Consider the following 22,514-nt stretch of genomic DNA (forward strand, 5'->3'; position numbering starts at 1 on the left):
GAGTAGAATTAAATTTCTTTATATCATATATTTTAATCAGAACAGGAAGGTTCTGCAAGATATAGAGAATCTTGGGAAGGATAGTAATTTTATAAAGAGCTATTCGCCCTGAGATGGAGAGTGGCAGATGTTGCCAATTCTTCATATAGCTCAGAGCTTGTTTTAATATAGGAGATATATTTAGAGAGTACCAATCTTTAGGATTATCTGATATTATTATGATTCCTAGATACCTAAAGGAACTTCTAACTAGTTTGTAAGGATGTTTTGTGCAGGAATCTTTCGTTTTCCTCAGCCACAATAGTTCAGACTTTGTGGTTTATTTTATATCCTGAACATCGACCGTATAAATCTACTATTTTATTAAATTTGGGAATATTTGACGATGTGTTTGAGATATATAGTAGTAGGTCATCGGCATATTGGGAGACCTTCACCTCTTTTTTTTATGAATTTTTATTCCCTCAATCTGATGTCTAACTTTCAATGCAAGTGGTTCAATTGCTAGGTCGAATAATAGAGGTGAAAGAGGACATCCTTGACGGGTTCCTCTTTACATTCTAATTGTATCTGATACATGTCCATTAATAACTAGACTCGTGGATGAATATAAACATATATTTTCCACCAGTTTATAAAATTTGTTATCAATTCCAAAGCGTTAATACTAAAATTGAAAATAGCAGGATCTATATATAAAATATGCAACTTATATGCCCCCAACACAATTAAACCAGAATTCTGGGACTCCCTCCAATCTCAACTACTTCAAGTAGCAGAAGGTTATGTAATAGTTGCAGGTGATTTTAATATGGCACCCTGATGTCCCCTCGATAGACTGAGAAGAGGTACTGCGCAAAAAAAACTAAAAAAGATAACTTGGAAGCAAAAAATTTTAACACTATCTTTCAAAATCTAGCCGTCAGAGATATCTGGCAGGTCCAAAACCCGGATTTAAAAAATTATACATGTTATTCAAAGGCATTTAAATCATTATCCAGAATTGATCTTATTTTAGTAAATGATAGCTCATATCAAAGAGGAGCCAGAGCTACCATTTCAGAAATTTGTATCTCAGATCACGCCCCTGTGATGCTAGATATCCCAGTAAATAATCTATCTACAAGAAGAGCGCATTTTTTCTATCCAAAATATTTAAATAACGATCCGAAATTCAGTAATTGGCTAAAAAATAAACTAGAAGAATTTTTTCAGTTTAATATTGGATCAGTATCTAACTTCTCAGTTGTCTGGGAGACAGCGAAAGTGGTATTAAGGGGAGAAATCATTGCCTATATGGCGAGGGGCAAGCGTAATTCTCAATGAAAGGAAAAGCAAATAACAGCAGCAGTAAGTAATGCTTATAACAGATTTTTACATTTTCAATCAGAAGAAAACTGGACTAGATATGCCAAATTGAAAAAAGAACGGGATTCCTTCTTAACAGCCTCAACAATTCGATCAGAACTAAAATATCAAGCGAACCTATATAAATATGGAAATAAATCAGGTAAGCTGCTATCTAAACTAGTAAAAAACTTTAAACAATCACCAACAATAGAATCAATACAGATCAAGGATAGTCATTTGAATGCCCCAGAAGACATATTGGAATCTTTTTACCAACATTATAAAATAATTTATTCATCTACACCTATGGATAAGTCGGCTAGGGATGTGTTCTGGAAAGACTTAAAGATCACGAAATTCAAATCTGAGTTCAGCCAGAAATTAAATGGGCCTATTTCTGAGCTCGAAGTCTCAAAAGCTATCCAATCATTAAAACTTGAGAAAGCTCCAGGTCCGGATGCAATGCCTAACGATTTTTATAAAATCATGGCACCTACCTTAATTCCCCACTTAACAAACTCTTTAACCAATATTTCTCAGACGAGGTCCAAATACCAAATAAATTTTTAGAATCTAATACTATCTTTCTACTTAAACCTGGGAAAGATCCAGCGAACAGGGACTCATATAGACCAATAGCACTGTTAAACTCCGATTATAAGATATTCACATCAATTTTAGCAGCAAGATTACAAGAGGGGATAGCAGATGTCATTCATAAAGACCAAGTGGGCTTTATTCGCAACCGCAGTTCAGCAGCAAAAATTAGGCAATTACTTCTAATTATTGACTACTTTAAGAATGTTGAAGAGAGTACATTGAAAGAACAGTCTGATGCCGCAATATTAGCGGTAGACGCCGAAAAGGCATTTGATCGTGTTAATCACGAGTTCTTATTAGATGCCGTACAACGCTTTGGAATTGATAACAAAACATACCATTTTAAACAACTTTTCTTCTGTTATTTAATTTGTTTCAGTATCTTTGTATTTTTTGTTGAAAAAGAAGCAATGCACTAGATGAACACCAGGTGAGCCAATAACATGAGATATTTATGTGCAGCCACTGAACCTACCTATGTATACTTTTCAACAAAGGATACAAAGAGAACAACAACAAATTAGATAATAGAAGTACATTTGAAACTTATTTAAAATCACATGCTTTATCTGAATCATGATACGGAAAAAATTGGGCTTCATGTCCCTTAACTAAACTTTCAAATTTCAATGATCCAACATTTCTATTGTTACATTTTTGTTGGCATTCATGTACTTAAAAAATATTTTCCACTTTTTTAGCTATCAGTTTTCATTTTCTAGCATGGCTCTTTTTATAGCTCTTTTGCAGTTTAATTTAACATCTGTGTATTTTATATATGATTCCACTGATTCCACTGACACCTCTGACATACATTTTAAATGCCTAGCTCCTTTTTTATTCCTGGTTTACCCTTCTAAGTCACATCGGATTTTGAATTTGTTTCTATTATATTTATTTCATGATTGTATATTTTTAAGCAATTCATTTTTGTGATATTGCTTCAAAGACTTTCTCTTGTGTTTTTTCCCTTGGGATAAGGTCAATAAATATGCAACTACAACTACTGATTGGGTGACCAACAGTTTCCACTCAGGATCAGTAGTGCTCTGAAGCTGCCAAGAAATACTTTAACTATGTGTTTACCCCTTTGTGAGGGTTAAGCACAAAACATTTCAGGATCGCTAGTGTTAAAGTTACATACTCCAACTCAAGTAATTAGAGCATATAATTTTCCCACTATAGTGGTCATGTCAATGCTGGTCTTTCATATGAATTATAGAAAACAAATAAATACAGTGTCCCTCCATTAAAATCACAGAATACATATACTAATTATTTACCTCAAAATATACTTATGTGCTTAACTTTTCATTTTACAGGCCTTGTCAACTACTGATAAAACAACTTGTGCATTTTGGAGCTATTTACCAGAAACAATGAACGGTGAATGGTCAACTGAAGGCTGTGAAATAGTCTATACCAATGTCACTCATACATCATGTAAATGTAACCATCTCACACACTTTGCTATCCTGATGTCATCAACAAGCCACCGTTCTGTAAGTATATAAACTAATATGTGTAAATTTCATACATTTCTTTAGATAAAGGGGTATATTTTTAACAATGTGCGAACAGACATGATATGAAGTAGCATACGCTGTCGGCATTTATCATTGCACCAACAGTTCTTGTGATCTGCTGGTGCAATGCCGCCTCCTGCAAATTTGCAGCCAATTGGCCGCTATAAGGGGTGTCAATCCACCCGATCATATTCGATCGGGTGGATTTCTGTCCGCCGCCTCAGAGCAGGCGGACAGGTTATGGAACTTGATAAATATGCCCCAAAGTGTGAAATAATTGCATCTGGTTATTTAATTCATTACCAGAATTTCAAAATTGTCTCTATCGGGGAAAAAATAATATTTGATTAACATGCAACAGCAATATATGATTTTTAGGATCAGTTTAGTTCACTTTACTATGTAGACTGTGGTCAAAATTACTGTATCTGACAATGTAGCCTTGGAAATTTAATAGCATTTGACAATCAGGTAGATATGAAAAAATACTCTGTGTGTTTTTGTTTTTTAAAGGACAACTAAAGTCAAAATTAAGCTTTCATGATTGAGATGAAACACACAATTTTAACCCCTTTGATGTGCATAATGAACTATGTTTGTCATGCATATCACATCCTGCAGGGGCATGGCAGAGCAATAATGATACCCTTTTGGCTGCCAGTAACAATCACAGAAGAGAACAAGTTACTAACTGTGCAGGTTCTAAATTGTTTTAAAGGTGTGGTCAAGGTTTTTAATCTAACTTTTTAGCACTCGGCATTCATAAAAACTCTATTGCCCTTTTTGTTATTTCAAAGATAAGGTGGTTGCCTCATTTCTTTGTTCTTTTATTTTTCTTTATTTTTTTTGTACATATGTTATGGTGGAATGTTTTAGAGAAGATTTTTGTTTTGAATATTTTGAAGGATTATTTATTGTTATTCTGCTAGAGAATAACAATAAATTACAATAACATTAACTTCTCTGCTAGAGAAGTTAAAGGGACACTGAACCCAATTTTTTTATTTTGTGATTCAGATAGAGCATGCAATTTTAAGCAACTTTCTAATTTACTCCTATTATCAAATGTTCTTCATTCTCTTGGTATTTTTATTTGAACAGCAAGAATGTAAGTTTAGATGCTGGCCCATTTTTGATGAACACCCTGGATTGTTCTTGCTGATTGGTGGATAAATTCATCCACCAATAAACAAGTGCCATCCAGGGTTCTGGACTTTCATTTTCAAATAAAGATAGCAAGAGACAAATAAAAATTGATAATAGAAGTAAATTAGAAAGTTGCTTAAAATGGTATGCTCTATCTGAATCACAAAAGAAAAAATGTCGGTTCCGTATCCCTTTAATGGTTGCAAGATATCTGTGGGTCCCATTGATTATTATGGAGCTGTTCTCACAACTCTCAGCTGTTACAAGGTGACAGATTATATATATTTTTTTGAATTCTAAAAAATTAGGTCGCAGGGAGTATTTTCAGTGACATTTGAGTTTCACAAACCAGTGAGGCCTGTGGTTTGATGACTTTTTTATTTCCCAGATATTTTTTTTTAACCTATGCTAAACTAATTTACTTGAACATATCGCCCCACCAGAATCTCAACTGAAAACAGAGCGTCTCTCTAAAAAAACTGAAAATAGTAATTTAAAAAATCATTCAAAATGAATAATTCACCCATTCACACAAAAATATTGAGAAAAAAATATTGTATTGTTAAAGGGATATTCCATCTAGAATTGGAAACCACATGGGCGCATTTTGGTATTGAACAGAAGCATTTTTGTATTATAAATGTATTAGCAAAAATGCTTCTAATGAAAGCTATAGATGTTTGAAAAGTGTATTTACATATGCACCGTGCGCCAGCATTTTAAACACAGTACTTACTTAGAGAGCCCAAGGTGCTTGTACCTTCTGGTAATGACTCAATTTGCTCATTGCTGACATGATACAAGCCTCACTGATGATCTGAGCAGCTGCAGTATTTTAAATGTGGGTGCACGTGCAGAGAAAAATGTTAACACTAAAACAGTGATACATTTTACTAGAAGCATGTTTGTCAATACATTTATATTGCAAATATGTTTCTATTCAAAGATGTAATTAATCTTTGTGCATTTAAATTTTGACCGGAATGTCCTTTTAAGGTGCATTAAAAATCATAACTAAAATTATTCACCAAAAATTATTTTATCAAAAACTTAAAATTTGTAGTTAAATAACACAGGAATTTGTAATTAAATTTGTAGTTAAATTACACAGCATAAATTGTAATTTAAGCACACTGGATGTGCAAAAAAAGTTTGTACTTATAAGTAAAAAAATGTTTTTTATTGTAAAATGGGTTGAACATGGGCCTTCCATGGGCGTATATGAAATTGTTTCCTAATTCCCATTTTTGTACTACAGTTCTCACTGTTTTTTTTTCCCACAAATTAAAAGGTTACAAGCTTTTATCAAAATACTAGATATATGCCTTTGTTTTGTTACGAATGGATATTTGTTAATGAAACAGGAAATGCAGCACCAAATTTAAATAAAACAAATGAATAATGACAAATTATTCCGTATTCATTCATTTACTTTAAATAGATACAATACTTACCTTTAGCGTGCTGTAGAAGCTTAGCACAGGGGTTCATAAAGCCTGCATCAGAGGAGAAGAAGAGGAGTGGTAAATATAAAGCTGCAGGGGAACTTTTTCACCTGTAGCTTTGGAATATTGACATTTGTTTAATGAAAACAAATGTAAATGTTCCCAGAATAGTCGGTATTTGTTATGTTTAAAACTAGATGAATACCAAATAGAGCAGGCACCGAATATTCAAAATATGAAATATTTTGGATTCAATATTTTAATTTCGCCCATGCAGATGTCTAGAAGATCTCAAAAAACGAATTACTCTGAAAGGAAAATCTATGCATATAAAAATAAAAATGTTATGGTACAGTGCACTGTAAACAGCGTGATTTGATTTGTATTAGGTAGGGATAAGCGAATGTGTTTATATTCGGATTTGAATGTTAGAACGACTGTTTTTTTAAAAATTCGATTTACATAATAGAATGTTGATAAGAATGAATATTCTTAAAAATTCTGTTATCGAATGCTATTTATTATTTCGAATGTCACTTTCAAATTCAAATGGGACATTCAAATGGGATATTCACATTTGAATGTGACATACAAATTCGAATATTACATTTCTAAAACACAGTTGTAGACTAAAAATACTATTTCAAATTTGAATGTCACATTCAAATTCAAATATTACATTTGAATTTGAATGAATACATAGCTAAACATTCCATCCCTAATATTAGGCCTAATATTAAACTTTAAACATACACAGATTTTCCTTGTGTACTTCACCCTTCATTGTAATGCCACATTCAAATTCGAATATTACATTTATAAAACACAGTATTAGACTAGAAATACTATTTTGAAGTTGAATGTTACATTTAAATTCGAATGTCACATTTTAATTTGAATATTACATTTATAAAACACAGTATTAGACTAGAAATACTATTTCAAATTTGAATGTCACATTCGAATTCGAATGTCACATTCAAATTCGAATATTACATTTAAAAAACAGTATTAGACTAGAAATACTATTTCAAATTTGAATGTCACATTCAAATTCGAATATTTCATTTATAAAACACAGTTTTAGACTAGACGTACTATTTTCAAATTCGAAATGCGACATTCAAATTCGAATATTACATTTATTAAACACAGTTGTAGACTAGAAATACTATTTTAAATTTGAATGTCACATTCAAATTCGAATATTACATTTTGAAATTGAATGAATACATAGCTAAAAATTCCATCCCTAATATTAGGCCTAATATTAAACTTTAAACATACACGGATTCTCCTTGTGTACTTCACCCTTCATTGTAAACTTTTATATAGCAGAGAGCTCTCATTATTTCTATAGGAGACAGCTCACCACTCACAAGGACAACCCATTTTTTTACATAATTCCATGAGGGCTGCCCCTGCGAGTATTGCATGGAAAGCCACGTCTAGACTGGCAAATGTTTTTTTATAATAAGCTCCCTAGGAAATTGTTTACTGCTTCATGAAAGGCATGTAATAAGCTGAGTACCTGGGCTGATGTACTCATATAATTATACAAAAGCAGATATGACGTATTTTGAGCTATATTACAAGGGGATTGTTAAATTACTGCACGCTCATTAGCGGGTGCGCAATAATTAACTAGCCATTACAAGTGTCTCATTATTGCTACTGCAAACTCGTGGTAGCAATTAGCGCTTTTAAAATTAACCAGAGATCAGATCTCTGGTTAATTTTATAAATGTGCCCCAAATGCTAACAAAATACAGTCTAGTGTATTTTGTTAAAAAAATAAAGATAGCAGCTACCCTGATTGGGTAGCTCCAACAAACGGGTCCTGCTTCCTCCCTGCCGACTGCAGCTATGTAGCTGGCAAGTGACCACAGCCTGCAGCCACCCCTGATGCCCGACAGCACCAGTACTCAGGGTCCCACCCTGTGGAAGACTCCAGCTACCCAGATTAGGTAGCTATGCCAGAGTGTCCTTCCTCTGCCTTGGACAGGCTGCATTGTAGCCCAGGAAAGTTATTCTAGCAGAAGCCCACCCAAATAACTAGACAGACTAGCATTCAAGTAAAACAAGAACTGATTTTATTGAAAACACACAATCCTTTTATACAGACAGCTCATCTTGATAAGAACAGAAGACAATGCCACAGTTTTCCCGCCATTCCCGCCCCTCCAGACAGCCCGGCACCTCCATAGGAGCCACAGTCTCACATAATCCCAATACTTAGGGGTGGCAGTTTTGGGGTGATCCCGCTGGAGCAGGTGTCATTTTAAAGCTCTCGGTCCCCAGATGCCACAGTCCAAATATCAGCATGATTCGTTACTGGGGACTGGAGTTACAGTCCATTGAAGTTATGGGGTTAGGGGTGTCCAAAACCCCAGTTCCCAAATGAGCTCCCCTCTGATAATTTCCACATCTATTGTCCTCCCTAGGGGCTACTAATCCCCAAAAGAGTGGAGCTCTGGGGCAAAGGGCTGCTGGAGTGACCAGGGGTAAAGTTAGCGGGTGTCCTGCTGTCCTGTGGCCGAACGAGAGTTCCAGGAGCAGCCGGAGAGGAGTTAGTGTCCGTTGTGAGGCCGCCGACTGGGAGTTCCAGGAGCCCGGCCAGCCTAGGAGGGTTTTCCTGGTCATACACCAGCTCTTCACAAAACAATCAAATAAAACCCTTAATGGGTCGGCCTGGGGCTGTCCGACTGTTGCCCTCCACTTCTTGGTTGCTGGGAGAGGTTATCCCATCTCTCCTGAGCTTGGGACATCCTGGGGGGTTCCTGCTGGCATTTATACCCTGCGCCCTGGGTGCAGGGATAGTCACATAATGCAAAGTCCCAAACAAGTGCTGTTCCACAAGTTCCAGTGTCCTTAAGTTCCATGGCCAAACTGTCTCCCTCTGTGACACTCTGTTGAGTACCGGCTGACCCACCCACAAACAAAGCCAGTGCCGGTTTCCTGGCTGTATTCCCACCCCAGACCGGAGGGGGAGGTTGCTCCTTGGTGGGGCAGGTAAAGCTCGGGTGCCCAAACATGTGGCACCAACTGTATACACTTTTATCCTCCTTGCCCAATGCAAAGCCTGCCCTTGGTGAGAAATACTTCGGGACAAGAAAAGGGTAGAGACCCTGCAAAACTACTGAGGGGAGAGTCCATCTGTCTCTTCTCCCAAAAAGGAGATCTACCGCTAGGGAGGGAGGTCTGCTACCTCCGCTCCATGGGAAACTGTGCTGCCACTGGGGAGGGAGACCAGCTGTCTCTGCTCCCTGTAAAACATTTTCATGGATCCAAAAGAAAAACTGAATAATTACCAAGTTTTGAAATAGTATTTTTACCCTGACTCTTAATCATTTGCAAATGTTTTGCATATCATAATGCATTTAACTATTTGCTTACTTACATTTGTTATGAAAGATTATTTATTCTTGCTTTAATTTATTTATCTTTAATGCATTTCAGGAACTGTCATACATTAACAGAGAATTAGAATTCAGACTAAATACAAATTATATTAGAATTTCATCAGCTCTACTACTGTGCATATTGATTAATATGTATGGTGAGAAAAAGTCTTAAAATGTCAAATGTGATAATATAATTCTATTGTCTACACTTCTTGCAGGTATTATATTAAAGAGAAAGGCAAACTAACAGCTAGATTACGAGTTTTGCGTTATGAGTGAAAAAGCAGCGTTATGGGTTATAACGCTGCTTTTTCACTACCGCTGCTATTACGAGTCTGGTCAAAAAAGCTGTATCACACACTTTTTTGGCCGTAATGCAAATTAACTTACGCAATTTGCGTAAAGTCTTTTTTCAATGGGACTTCCATAGCGCTGATATTACAAGCTTTTTCTGGGAGGCCAAAAAGTGAGCGGTACAGCCTATCCCGCAAGATTTGTAATGCAATCTAAAGTCTGTAGTTATGAGTTTTACACTACAAAGCTGTAGCATAAAACTGATTGGAATGCAAGCTCAATCCTATTGGCTGATTTCATCAGCCAATAGGATTTTTTCACCTTTAATTCCGATTGGCTGATAGAATTCTATCAGCCAATCGGAATTCAAGGGATGCCATCTTGGATGAAGTCACTTAAAGGAACCTTCATTCGGGAATAAGACGTTGATTGAAGAGGATGCTCCACGCCGGATGTCTTGAAGATGGACCCGCTCCATGCCGGATGGATGAAGATAGAAGATGCTGTCTGGCTGAAGACTTCTGCCTGTCTGGAGGATCACTTCTGCCGGCTTAGATGAAGACTTCTCCCGGCTTTGTTGAGGACTTCTTGCTGCTTGGATGAAGACTTCTCCCGGCTTCGTTGAGGATGGATGTCCGGTCTTCAAAACTGTAAGTGCATCTTCGGGGGTTAGTGTAAGGTTTTATTGGGTGGGTTTTATTTTTAGATTAGGGTTTGGGCAATTGAAAAAGAGCTAAATGCCCTTTTAAGGGCAATGCCCATCCAAATGCCATTTTCAGGGCAATGGGGAGCTTAGGTTTTTTTAGTTAGGATTTTATTTGGAGGGTTGGTTGTGTGGGTGGTGGGTTTTACTGTTGGGGGGTTGTTTGTATTTTTTTTACAGGTAAAAGAGCTGATTTTTGGGGGGCAATGTTCTGCAAAAGGCCCTTTTAAGGGCTATTGGTGGTTTAGGCTAGGGTTTTTTTTACTTTGGGAGAGCTTTTTTTATTTTGATAGGGCTATTAGATTAGGTGTAATTAGTTTAAATATCTGATAATTTTTTTTTATTATTTTGTGCAATTTAGTGTTTGTTTTTTTTGTAATTTATATAATTGTATTTAATGTAGGTAATTTATTTAATTGTAGTGTAAGGTTAGGTGTTAGTGTAACTCAGGTTAGGTTTTATTTTACAGCTTAATTTGTATTTATTTTAGCTAGGTAGTTAGTAAATAGTTAATAACTATTTAGTAACTATTCTACCTAGTTAAAATAAATACAAACTTGACTGTAAAATAAAAATAAACCCTAAGCTAGCTACAATGTAACTATTAGTTATATTGTAGCTAACAGGGTTTATTTTACAGGTAAGTATTTCGTTTTAAATAGGAATTATTTAGGAAATGATAGTAATTTTTATTTAGATTTATTTTAATTATATTTAAGTTAGGGGGTGTTAGGGTTAGGGTTAGACTTAGGTTTAAGGGTTAATAAATTTAGTATAGTGGCGGCGACGTTGGGGGCGGCAGATTAGGGTTAATGAATGTAGGTAGGTGGCAGCAATGTTAGGGGCGGCAGATTAGGGGTTAATAATATTTAACTAGTGTTTGCGATGTGGGAGTATGGCGGTTTAGGGGTTAATATGTTTATTATAGTGGTGGAGATGTTGGGGGCGGCAGATTAGGGGTTAATAAGTGTAGGTAGGTTGCGGCTACATTGGGGTGGGAGATTAGGGGTTAATAAATATAATGTAGGTGTCGCGATGTTGGGGCAGCAGATTAGGGGTTAATAAATATAATGTAGGTGTCAGTGATGTCGGGGGCAGCAGATTAGGGGTTAATAAGTGTAAGATTTGGGTTTTTTAGATGCGGGGTTCATGTTAGGGTGTTAGGTGTAAACATAAATGTTGTTTCCCCATAGAAATCAATGGGGATGCGTTACGGAGCTTAATGCTTCTTTTTTGCAGGTGTTAGACTTTTTTTCAGCCGGCCCTCTCCATTGATGTCTATGGGGAAATCGTGCACGAGCACCTAAAACCAGCTCACCACAGCTTTCAGCAGCGCTGGTATTGGAGTGCGGTATGGAGCTCAATTTTCCTCTACGTCACTTCTTACCTGTTAATGCCGGGTTTTTGTAAACCTGTAATACCAGCGCTGTAGGGAAGTGAGCGATAACAATAATGTGCAAGTTAGCACCGCACCCCTCTTACCGCAAAACTCGTAATCTAGCCATAAGTTTGGTGACACATTCAGTTAAAGTTACCAATACACTTTATACAGAAAAACAAGGCAATAACAGTGGTAGTAGACACAATAATCTACGCAATTAAAGGTCCATCATTTTAGTTTTACTACATGAGAAAACATATATGTATAATTAATAACTGCTTTGCAATATATCTGCATAAACATAATGGTGTGATTAAAGGGATACTGAACCCAATTTTATTCTTTAATTATTCAAATAGAACAGGCAATTTTAAGCAACTTCTTAATCTACTCCTATTATCAATTTTCTTCATTCTTTTGCTATCTTTATTTAAAAAGCAGGAATCCAAAGCTTAAGAGCGGGCCCTTTTTTTTATTCAGCAACTGAGTAGCGCTTGCTGATTGGTGGCTAAATATTGCCACTAATAAGCAAGCACTATCCATGGTCCTGAACATTAAATGGGCTGGCTCCTAAGCTTTACATCCCTGCTTTACAAATAAAGATAGCAAGAGAATGAAGAAAAAATGATAATAGAAGTACATTAGAAAGGTGCTTAAAATTGGGAGCTCTGAAAGAAAGAAATAATGTGGGTTCAGTATCCCTTTAAGTGCTTGTAACACAGCTGAAATAAATAATGGAAATATTTTCCTTATAAAGGTTTTGCATTAAGGGGAGGTTTTGAACTCTCAGTGTCCAGCAAACTAACCTCTTGTACATAGCAAAGCATAAGTTTCAGTTTTAATTAGATGTTTTTAGAGGGCTAGAATATACACCTTTACTGATGCATTATACCTATTATGTATATAAACAATCACTTAATGGCCTGTATTCACAGACACTAGTGAGGTCGCAAAGCCACCTCATTGTAAAAGTGAGGTCACTTATATTTTAAATTAACATCTGCAGTTCCCTGAGGTGCACAGTGCATGATATATCTCACACCACATGCTAACTGCAAGCAAAGTGTAAAAAGCACCAATACTTGTGCTGGTATTATTTGTATGCCCATTGCAAAACTGTGGCATGCAAAATCTGCAGCTGTTACCAGCTCTGGAGCTGGGGAACAACAGTTCCCTACATGCTGTGGCTGTGGGTGTGTTGAAAAGGAGGCGGGAGCTCTGCAGCTGGGGAACAACAGTTCCCTGCATGCTGGGGTTGTGGGTGTGTTGAAAAGGAGACAGGAGCTCTGCAGCTGGGGAACAACAGTTCCCTGCATGCTGCGGTTGTGGGTGTGCTAAAAAGGAGGTAGGAGCTCTGCAGTTGGGGAACAACAGTTCCCTGCATGCTGCGGTTGTGGGTGTGTTGAAAAGGAGGTGGGAGCTCTGCAGCTGGGGAACAACAGTTCGCTGCATGCTGCGATTGTGGGTGTGTTGAAAAGGAGGCAGGACACCTGCAGCTGGGGAACAACAGTTCTCTGCATGCTGCGGTGGTGGGTGTGTTGAAAAGGAGGCGGGAGCTCTGCAGCTGGGGAACAACAGTTCCCTGCATGCTGCAGTGGTGGGTGTGTTGAAAAAGGATGCGGGAGAAAAGTAAAATCACATTTTATCTTTTATTTTTAATTACTACTTTTAATTGTAAAACAGGATTTCTAAATTGTGTTTTTAATATTTTGTTGCCTACAGTATTGTGTCTTTTGGGCATTTTTGAGTAAAATTGTGTAAACGATTGATAGCTTAGTATTGTTACACATATGCATTTTTTAATTCTGTTGAAATATATTATTTTAATGTGTTATTTTCTTTCATTTCAGATTGCAGCTCATTCCAATATTCTGACAAAAATTACCCAATTTGGAATAATCATTTCACTGATCTGTCTATCCTTGTGCATATTTACGTTCTTTTTCTTCAGTGAAATTCAGAGCACCAGGACAACAATTCACAAAAACCTCTGCTGTTCACTATTTTTAGCTGAGCTCCTATTTATAATCGGAATAAATATGACCAAGGATAAGGTATGTATCTATATTTTATCTGCTTGCCTGGATCATTATTTATTTGTTAGCATCCAATAACTACTGTAAGTACTCATTTTATATGTCTTTATCAATATAATCACAAAAAAGAGTGCACCGACTATTGTTTAAATAAAACATTTATTAAATACAATAAAAAGAAGGGATATACCCTAACATGGTGGTAGGACATAGCAGAGATTGAAGCTTATGTGTTTCAGCATAACTCCATAATCATAGCTTGTGACTTTAATTTTTTAAATCCATATAATGGCATAAGGCTAGATTACAAGTAGCGCTCGAGCGTAAACATTGCCACAAGTAATCTTTATGAATGGGCGGATTAACGTGCCTATTACATGTTGAAAGTAAAACTTCAGGACTTTGGATATCAGGACCGAGCTAACTTCTTCTCCCCATAGACTTTAATGGAAAGAGTAGAAGAAAAAAAGGCTTGCACACCAGCCCGACAGGAGTTATTAATATTTCACATACAGGAAATGTTTTATTTTATTTTAATACAAAGAGAAAAGCGTTCTATTGGGAATGAAGAACAGCTCATCAGCTAGTTCTATGGCAATTTACCACCTGGAAGTAGCCTCTTTTAGACCAGTGTGCTTTTCACAGAGGAAAACTTTCCTGAAGAATTTCAGTCTGATCCCGCCAAGTAAGGTCAGTCCAGCCCCGAAATACCAGGCAATTCTCCTCTGAACAAGGAACATGACACCCCAGACAATCATTTCGGCCTCCTATGGGCCTCGTCAGTGAGGTGCAGCCACATTCCTCTAAACACACTGGGCAAGGAGTCCATGTCTGGTTTCCCCCATCACCCATAGGGAGACTTCCCCAGGGTCATATTAATTTGCATACAAAGAGAGAAGCGCTCTACCAGGAACGAACAACAGCTCATCAGCTAGTTCTATGGCGATTTACCTTTTAGACCAGTGTGCTTTTCACAGAGGAAAACTTTCCTGAAGTATATCAGTCTGATCCCGCCAAGTAATGTCAGTCCAGCCCCGAAATACCAGGCAATTCTCCTCTGAACAAGGAACATGACATCCCAGACGATTGTTTCGGCCTCCTATGGGCCTCATCAGTAAGGTGCAGCCACATTACTCTAAGCACACTGGGCAAGGAGTCCACATCTGGTTTCCCCCATCACCCAGAGGGAGACTTCCCCAGGGTCATATTAATTTGCATACAAAGAGAGAAGCGCTCATCACCCGGAAGCAACCTCTTTTAGACGTGTGTTTTTCACAGAGGAAAAACAGACAAACCGATTCTGGTGTAGTATGGTAAAATGCCACAAGAGACAATATAGAAACAAGCCAAATGTGCACTCACTTGTTGCAACCTCAACTGATATGAGGTATGATGATAGCAGGGAGGCTAACCATAGCCCAGGAAATCCTCTCCGTCTAAATCCTTATTTTCCTCCAAACAGAAGGTCAACCATTTTGGAGAGTTCAGCTGACTACCCAGGTCCTGTAAGGAACTTGTAATTTCAAAGGAAACAGGGCACTGTGTGGGTTTAGCGTATGGACTTGGAAGGGATTTTTCAAAAAAACAGATTTATTGTATCATATACTTTAAAATACACAGTCACTTGCATCCAAAAATAAAAAAAAGTATATATACAGACACACCGTAGTGTGTAAGATACACAGCGTGTCGTAGCACTAGATAAAAATCTAAACACGAGTGTGGAGTGTGGCCTGATGCGTTTTGTAATGCTATTGGTCGCTTCCTATAGATATATAGGTATAGATATATGTTTTATACTAACTTTAGAATATATATATATTTAATAAAAAAGTATATAATTTTTCTATGTGAAGAACATTGGAATGTAAAATATGAGTAACACGCTTCAGGTTTCGCCCTTTAGGTCTAACGTGGTGTTGTGAAGAATGAGTTAACTTAAGGTGTGTTATGGAGATATGAAATATTGCAGTATTATTATATATACTTTAAAATATATATGTATAGTCTGTGTATTTTTTTAGAATATTTTCGTACATCTATAATAATTATTTGCATTGTTTATTAATATTTATAAATATTTTATATTTAATAAATACATTATGCCCTTTAAGATAGCTAATTCCTCATGTGCACTAACGTGACAACACTTTGGACCTAAAGCCCACAACCTGAAGCGCAATACGCATAATTTATATTTCAATGCTCTTCACATTAAAAAAAATATATAATTTGCATTATTAAATATATATTTCTATATATCTGATAATATATAGAATTATGCTTATTATAAAAGTTCAAAATACTCAAAACTATTAAAACCTATAGATGTTTTGTGTTTTTTTTTTTGTAAAGATGTTGCCAAAAAATAAAATAAATAAATAAATAAATAAATAAATATATATATATATATATTTATATATATTCTGCATTTAATATTTTATATTTTTATAAAACACAATCTTTGTTCTTGAACCTACAATGATATCTGGACTTGACACTTCAAATTCTATTTGATAATACATGTTATGCAGGTCTATTTTTATAGGGAAACAATAAAGAAATGAACTTTTCAACCTCCTTTTGCTCTACGTTTATGTATTTGGAGATGAATTATTTATTTGTAGATTGGATATGTTTTATTTTTTATTAGTGTCCTAGAACAATTTTCATTAAAGCTATTGTATCAAGAATTCTGTGTATCCAATACAAATATTTTCTCCCCCCCAATCTACAATAGGCCTAGTGTGAGATCTCAAACAGAGAGCTTCTTAAAGCTTAACTGCATCATTTCTCATGTTTTACTTTGATTTTAGCAGGTAGAAGGAGATTATATAACAAGTAGTTTGTCATACTGTAACCGTACCTTTTCTTTAAATGTGTGTTTGCTTTTTTACCAGTGGTAAGCGGAGCTATACTGTCTTTGAACGTTTTTTATCTTTGTAGAAATGTAATTTATTACAATGTCTGTTAATGTTCTCTGCAAATACGGTAATTAAACTTTGAATGCACCCAAACATAGTCTGGGTCTACATACTAGTTAAATATACAACTTTTTAGATGTATTTTTAGATATTTATAATAGTATACACTATCATATAAGTGCACTAAGGAATGTAATAAATGTGTAATCCTTAGAATGTGTCCCATTAAGGCAATATCTTTTTTAACCTTTCAGACTCTAAAAGGTTGATGTCACCTAAGTGCAACTAAAACTGTCTAATTTCAATCCCTGTTTAACTATTTATGAATATTTACATCTGGAAAGCACATTTTTTGCACTAAACATATAATAAAATTTAACATTACAAGACATTTTATCTGCATTGCAAAATTTGATGTATATCTTTATTAGCTGAAACATCACTAAATAAAAATTCAGATGGCTCCGCTTGTGGGATTTTTTTCTGCTTTCTTAAGCAGATATATTTTTATGTATGCATATCTAAACCTACTGTGTATGCAAGAGAAGGGGAATATATTTTACACTTGGCCTTACTATGGCCTAGATTTGGAGTTCGGCGGTAGCCGTCAAAACCAGCGTTAGAGGCTCCTAACGCTGGTTTTGGCCGCCCGCTGGTATTTGGAGTCAGTGATTAAAGGGTCTAACGCTCACTTTTCAGCCGCGACTTTTCCATACCGCAGATCCCCCTACGCCATTTGCGTAGCCTATCTTTTCAATGGGATCTTTCTAACGCTGGTATTTAGAGTCGTTTCTGAAGTGAGCGTTAGAGCTCTAACGACAAAATTCCAGCCGCCTGAAAATAGCAGGAGTTAAGAGCTTTCTGGCTAACGCCGGTTTATAAAGCTCTTAACTACTGTACCCTAAAGTACACTAACACCCATAAACTACCTATGTACCCCTAAACCGAGGTCCCCCCACATCGCCGCCACTCGATTTAAATTTTTAACCCCTAATCTGCCGACCGCCACCTACGTTATACTTATGTACCCCTAATCTGCTGCCCCTAACCCCGCCGACCCCTATATTATATTTCTTAACCCCTAACTTGCCCCCCACAACGTCGCCGCAAGCTACTTAAAATAATTAACCCCTAATCTTCCGAACGCAAATCGCCGCCACCTACGTTATCCCTATGTACCCCTAATCTGCTACCCCTAACATCGCCGACCCCTATATTATATTTATTAACCCCTAATCTGCCCCCCTCAACGTCGTCGACACCTGCCTACACTTATTAACCCCTAATCTGCCGAGCGGACCTGAGCGCTACTATAATAAAGTTATGAACCCCTAACCCGCCTCACTAACCCTATCATAAATAGTATTAACCCCTAATCTGCCCTCCCTAACATCGCCGACACCTAACTTCAATTATTAACCCCTAATCTGCCGACCGGAGCTCACCGCTATTCTAATAAATGTATTAACCCCTAAAGCTAAGTCTAACCCTAACACTAACACCCCCCTAAGTTAAATATAATTTTTATCTAACGAAATAAATGAACTCTTATTAAATAAATGATTCCAATTTAAAGCTAAATACTTACCTGTAAAATAAATCCTAATATAGCTACAATATAAATTATAATTATATTATAGCTATTATAGGATTAATATTTATTTTACAGGTAACTTTGTAATTATTTTAACCAGGTACAATAGCTATTAAATAGTTAAGAACTATTTAATAGTTACCTAGTTAAAATAATAACAAAATTACCTGTAAAATAAGTCCTAACCTAAGATATAATTAAACCTAACACTACCCTATCAATAAAATAATTAAATAAAATACCTACAATTACCTACAATTAACCTAACACTACACTATCAATAAATTAATTAAATACAATTCCTACAAATAAATACAATTAAATAAACTAGCTAAAGTACAAAAAATAAAAAAGATCTAAGTTACAGAAAATAAAAAAATATTTACAAACATAATAAAAATATTACAACAATTTTAAACTAATTACACCTACTCTAAGCCCCCTAATAAAATAACAAAGCCCCCCAAAATAAAAAATTCCCTACCCTATTCTAAATTAAAAAAGTTACAAGCTCTTTTACCTTACCAGCCCTGAACAGGGCCCTTTGCGGGGCATGCCCCAAGAATTTCAGCTCTTTTGCCTGTAAAAGAATAAATACAATACCCCCCCCCCAACATTACAACCCACCACCCACATACCCCTAATCTAACCCAAACCCCCCTTAAATAAACCTAACACTAAGCCCCTGAAGATCTTCCTACCTTGTCTTCACCATACCAGGTTCACCGATCCGTCCTGAAGAGCTCCTCCGATGTCCTGATCCAAGCCCAAGCGGGGGCTGAAGAGGTCCATGATCCGGTCAAAGTCTTCATCCAAGCGGGGCAGAAGAGGATCTTCCATCCGATTGAAGTCATCATCCAGACGGCATCTTCGATCTTCTTCCATCCAGAGCGAAGCGGCAGGATCCTGAAGACATCCAGCGCGGAACATCCATCCGGACCGACGACTGAATGACGAATGACTGTTCCTTTAAGGGACGTCATCCAAGATGGCGTCCCTCGAATTCCGATTGGCTGATAGGATTCTATCAGCCAATCGGAATTAAGGTAGGAATTTTCTGATTGGCTGATGGAATCAGCCAATCAGAATCAAGTTCAATCCGATTGGCTGATCCAATCAGCCAATCAGATTGAGCTCGCATTCTATTGGCTGATCGGAACAGCCAATAGAATGCGAGCTCAATCTGATTGGCTGATTGGATCAGCCAATCGGATTGAACTTGATTCTGATTGGCTGATTCCATCAGCCAATCAGAAAATTCCTACCTTAATTCCGATTGGCTGATAGAATCCTATCAGCCAATCGGAATTCGAGGGACGCCATCTTGGATGACGTCCCTTAAAGGAACAGTCATTCGTCGTTCAGTCGTCGGTCCGGATGGATGTTCCGCGCTGGATGTCTTCAGGATCCTGCCGCTTCGCTCCGGATGGAAGAAGATCGAAGATGCCGCCTGGATGATGACTTCAATCGGATGGAAGATCCTCTTCTGCCCCGCTTGGATGAAGACTTTGACCGGATCATGGACCTCTTCAGCCCCCGCTTGGGCTTGGATCAGGACATCGGAGGAGCTCTTCAGGACGGATCGGTGAACCTGGTATGGTGAAGACAAGGTAGGAAGATCTTCAGGGGCTTAGTGTTAGGTTTATTTAAGGGGGGTTTGGGTTAGATTAGGGGTATGTGGGTGGTGGGTTGTAATGTTGGGGGGGGGGTATTGTATTTATTCTTTTACAGGCAAAAGAGCTGAAATTCTTGGGGCATGCCCCGCAAAGGGCCCTGTTCAGGGCTGGTAAGGTAAAAGAGCTTGTAACTTTTTTAATTTAGAATAGGGTAGGGAATTTCTTCTGTTATGTGTGATCAGTCCACGGGTCATCATTACTTCTGGGATATAACTCCTCCCCAACAGGAAATGCAAGAGGATTCACCCAGCAGAGCTGCATATAGCTCCTCCCCTCTACGTCACTCCCAGTCATTCTCTTGCACCCAGCAACTAGATAGGATGTGTGAGAGGACTATGGTGCCAGGCTTAGAGTCCTTAAACTAGCTAATTCATTCATTTCGGAGGCCGTAGTACATTTAACCAAACTTACGGCTAAGAACTCAGGATTCGCCATTCAGGCACGTAGGGCACTGTGGCTAAAATCCTGGTCAGCTGATGTAACTTCTAAGTCCAAATTACTTAATATACCTTTCAAGGGGCAAACTTTATTTGGGCCCGGTTTGAAAGAAATTATCGCTGACATTACAGGAGGTAAGGGCCACGCCCTGCCTCAAGACAAAGCCAAAGCTAAGGCTAGACAGTCTAATTTTCGTCCCTTTCGGAATTTCAAAGCAGGAGCAGCATCAACTTCCACTGCACCAAAACAGGAAGGAGCTGTTGCTCGTTACAGACAAGGCTGGAAACCTAACCAGTCCTGGAACAAGGGCAAGCAGGCCAGGAAACCTGCTGCTGCCCCAAAGACAGCATGAACCGAGGGCCCCCGATCCGGGACCGGATCTAGTGGGGGGCAGACTCTCTCTCTTCGCCCAGGCTTGGGCAAGAGATGTTCAGGATCCCTGGGCGCTAGAGATCATATCTCAGGGATACCTTCTAGACTTCAAATTCTCTCCCCCAAGAGGGAGATTTCATCTGTCAAGGTGGTCAACATTACAAGATATGGCTACTGTTATGACTGAAGTTTTGGCTAAATTACCAGAACTAAGAGGCAAGCGTGATCACTCTGGGGTGAGAACAGAGTGCGCTGATAATACTAGGGCCATGTCTGATACTGCGTCACAGCTTGCAGAACATGAGGACGGAGAGCTTCATTCTGTGGGTGATGGTTCTGATCCAAACAGATTGGATTCAGATATTTCAAATTTTAAATTTAAATTGGAGAACCTCCGTGTATTACTAGGGGAGGTTTTAGCGGCTCTTAATGATTGTAACACTGTTGCAATACCAGAAAAATTGTGTAGGTTGGATAAATACTTTGCGGTACCGGCGAGTACTGACGTTTTTCCTATACCTAAGAGACTAACTGAAATTGTTACTAAGGAGTGGGATAGACCCGGTGTGCCGTTCTCACCCCCTCCAATATTTAGAAAGATGTTTCCAATAGACGCCACCACACGGGACTTATGGCAAACGGTCCCTAAGGTGGAGGGAGCAGTTTCTACTTTAGCTAAGCGTACCACTATCCCGGTGGAGGATAGCTGTGCTTTTTCAGATCCAATGGATAAAAAATTAGAGGGTTACCTTAAGAAAATGTTTGTTCAACAAGGTTTTATATTGCAACCCCTTGCATGCATCGCGCCGATTACGGCTGCGGCAGCATTTTGGATTGAGTCTCTGGAAGAGAACCTTAGTTCAGCTACGCTGGACGACATTACGGATCCGGTTCCGCGGTCGGAACAAGGACAAGGGTTTTACTCAAACCTGTTTGTGGTTCCCAAAAAAGAGGGAACTTTCAGGCCAATCTTGGATTTAAAGATCCTAAACAAATTCCTAAGAGTTCCATCGTTCAAAATGGAAACTATTCGGACAATCTTACCCATGATCCAAAAGGGTCAGTACATGACCACAGTGGATTTAAAGGATGCTTACCTTCACATACCGATTCACAAAGATCATTACCGGTATCTAAGGTTTGCCTTCTTAGACAGGCATTATCAGTTTGTAGCTCTTCCATTCGGATTGGCTACGGCTCCAAGAATCTTCACAAAGGTTCTGGGTGCCCTTCTGGCGGTACTAAGACCGCGAGGAATTTCGGTAGCTCCGTACCTAGACGACATTCTGATACAAGCTTCAAGCTTTCAAACTGCCAAGTCTCATACAGAGTTAGTTCTGGCATTTCTAAGGTCGCATGGATGGAAAGTGAACGAAAAGAAGAGTTCTCTTTTTCCTCTCACAAGAGTTCCATTCTTGGGGACTCTTATAGATTCTGTAGAAATGAAGATTTATCTGACAGAAGACAGATTAACAAAGCTTCTAAATGCATGCCGTGTCCTTCATTCCATTCAACTCCCGTCAGTAGCTCAATGCATGGAGGTGATCGGCTTAATGGTAGCAGCAATGGACATAGTACCCTTTGCACGTCTACATCTCAGACCGCTGCAATTGTGCATGCTGAGT

General features: G+C 37.8%; 1 protein-coding gene across 1 annotated transcript in view; it reads left to right on the forward strand.

Annotated features, from left to right (window-relative positions):
- Positions 1-22,514, forward strand: part of ADGRL4 (adhesion G protein-coupled receptor L4) — a 323,327-nt gene that overhangs the window by 230,866 nt on the left and 69,947 nt on the right. The window contains exons 10-11 of the mRNA XM_053693324.1: positions 3,273-3,452; positions 13,700-13,903. Of these exons, the coding sequence (XP_053549299.1) occupies positions 3,273-3,452; positions 13,700-13,903 (384 nt within the window). The remainder of the gene's footprint in view (positions 1-3,272; positions 3,453-13,699; positions 13,904-22,514) is intronic.

The sequence above is a fragment of the Bombina bombina genome, chromosome 10 (assembly GCF_027579735.1).
Source record: "Bombina bombina isolate aBomBom1 chromosome 10, aBomBom1.pri, whole genome shotgun sequence".
In the NCBI taxonomy this organism is placed as follows: Eukaryota; Metazoa; Chordata; class Amphibia; order Anura; family Bombinatoridae; genus Bombina; species Bombina bombina.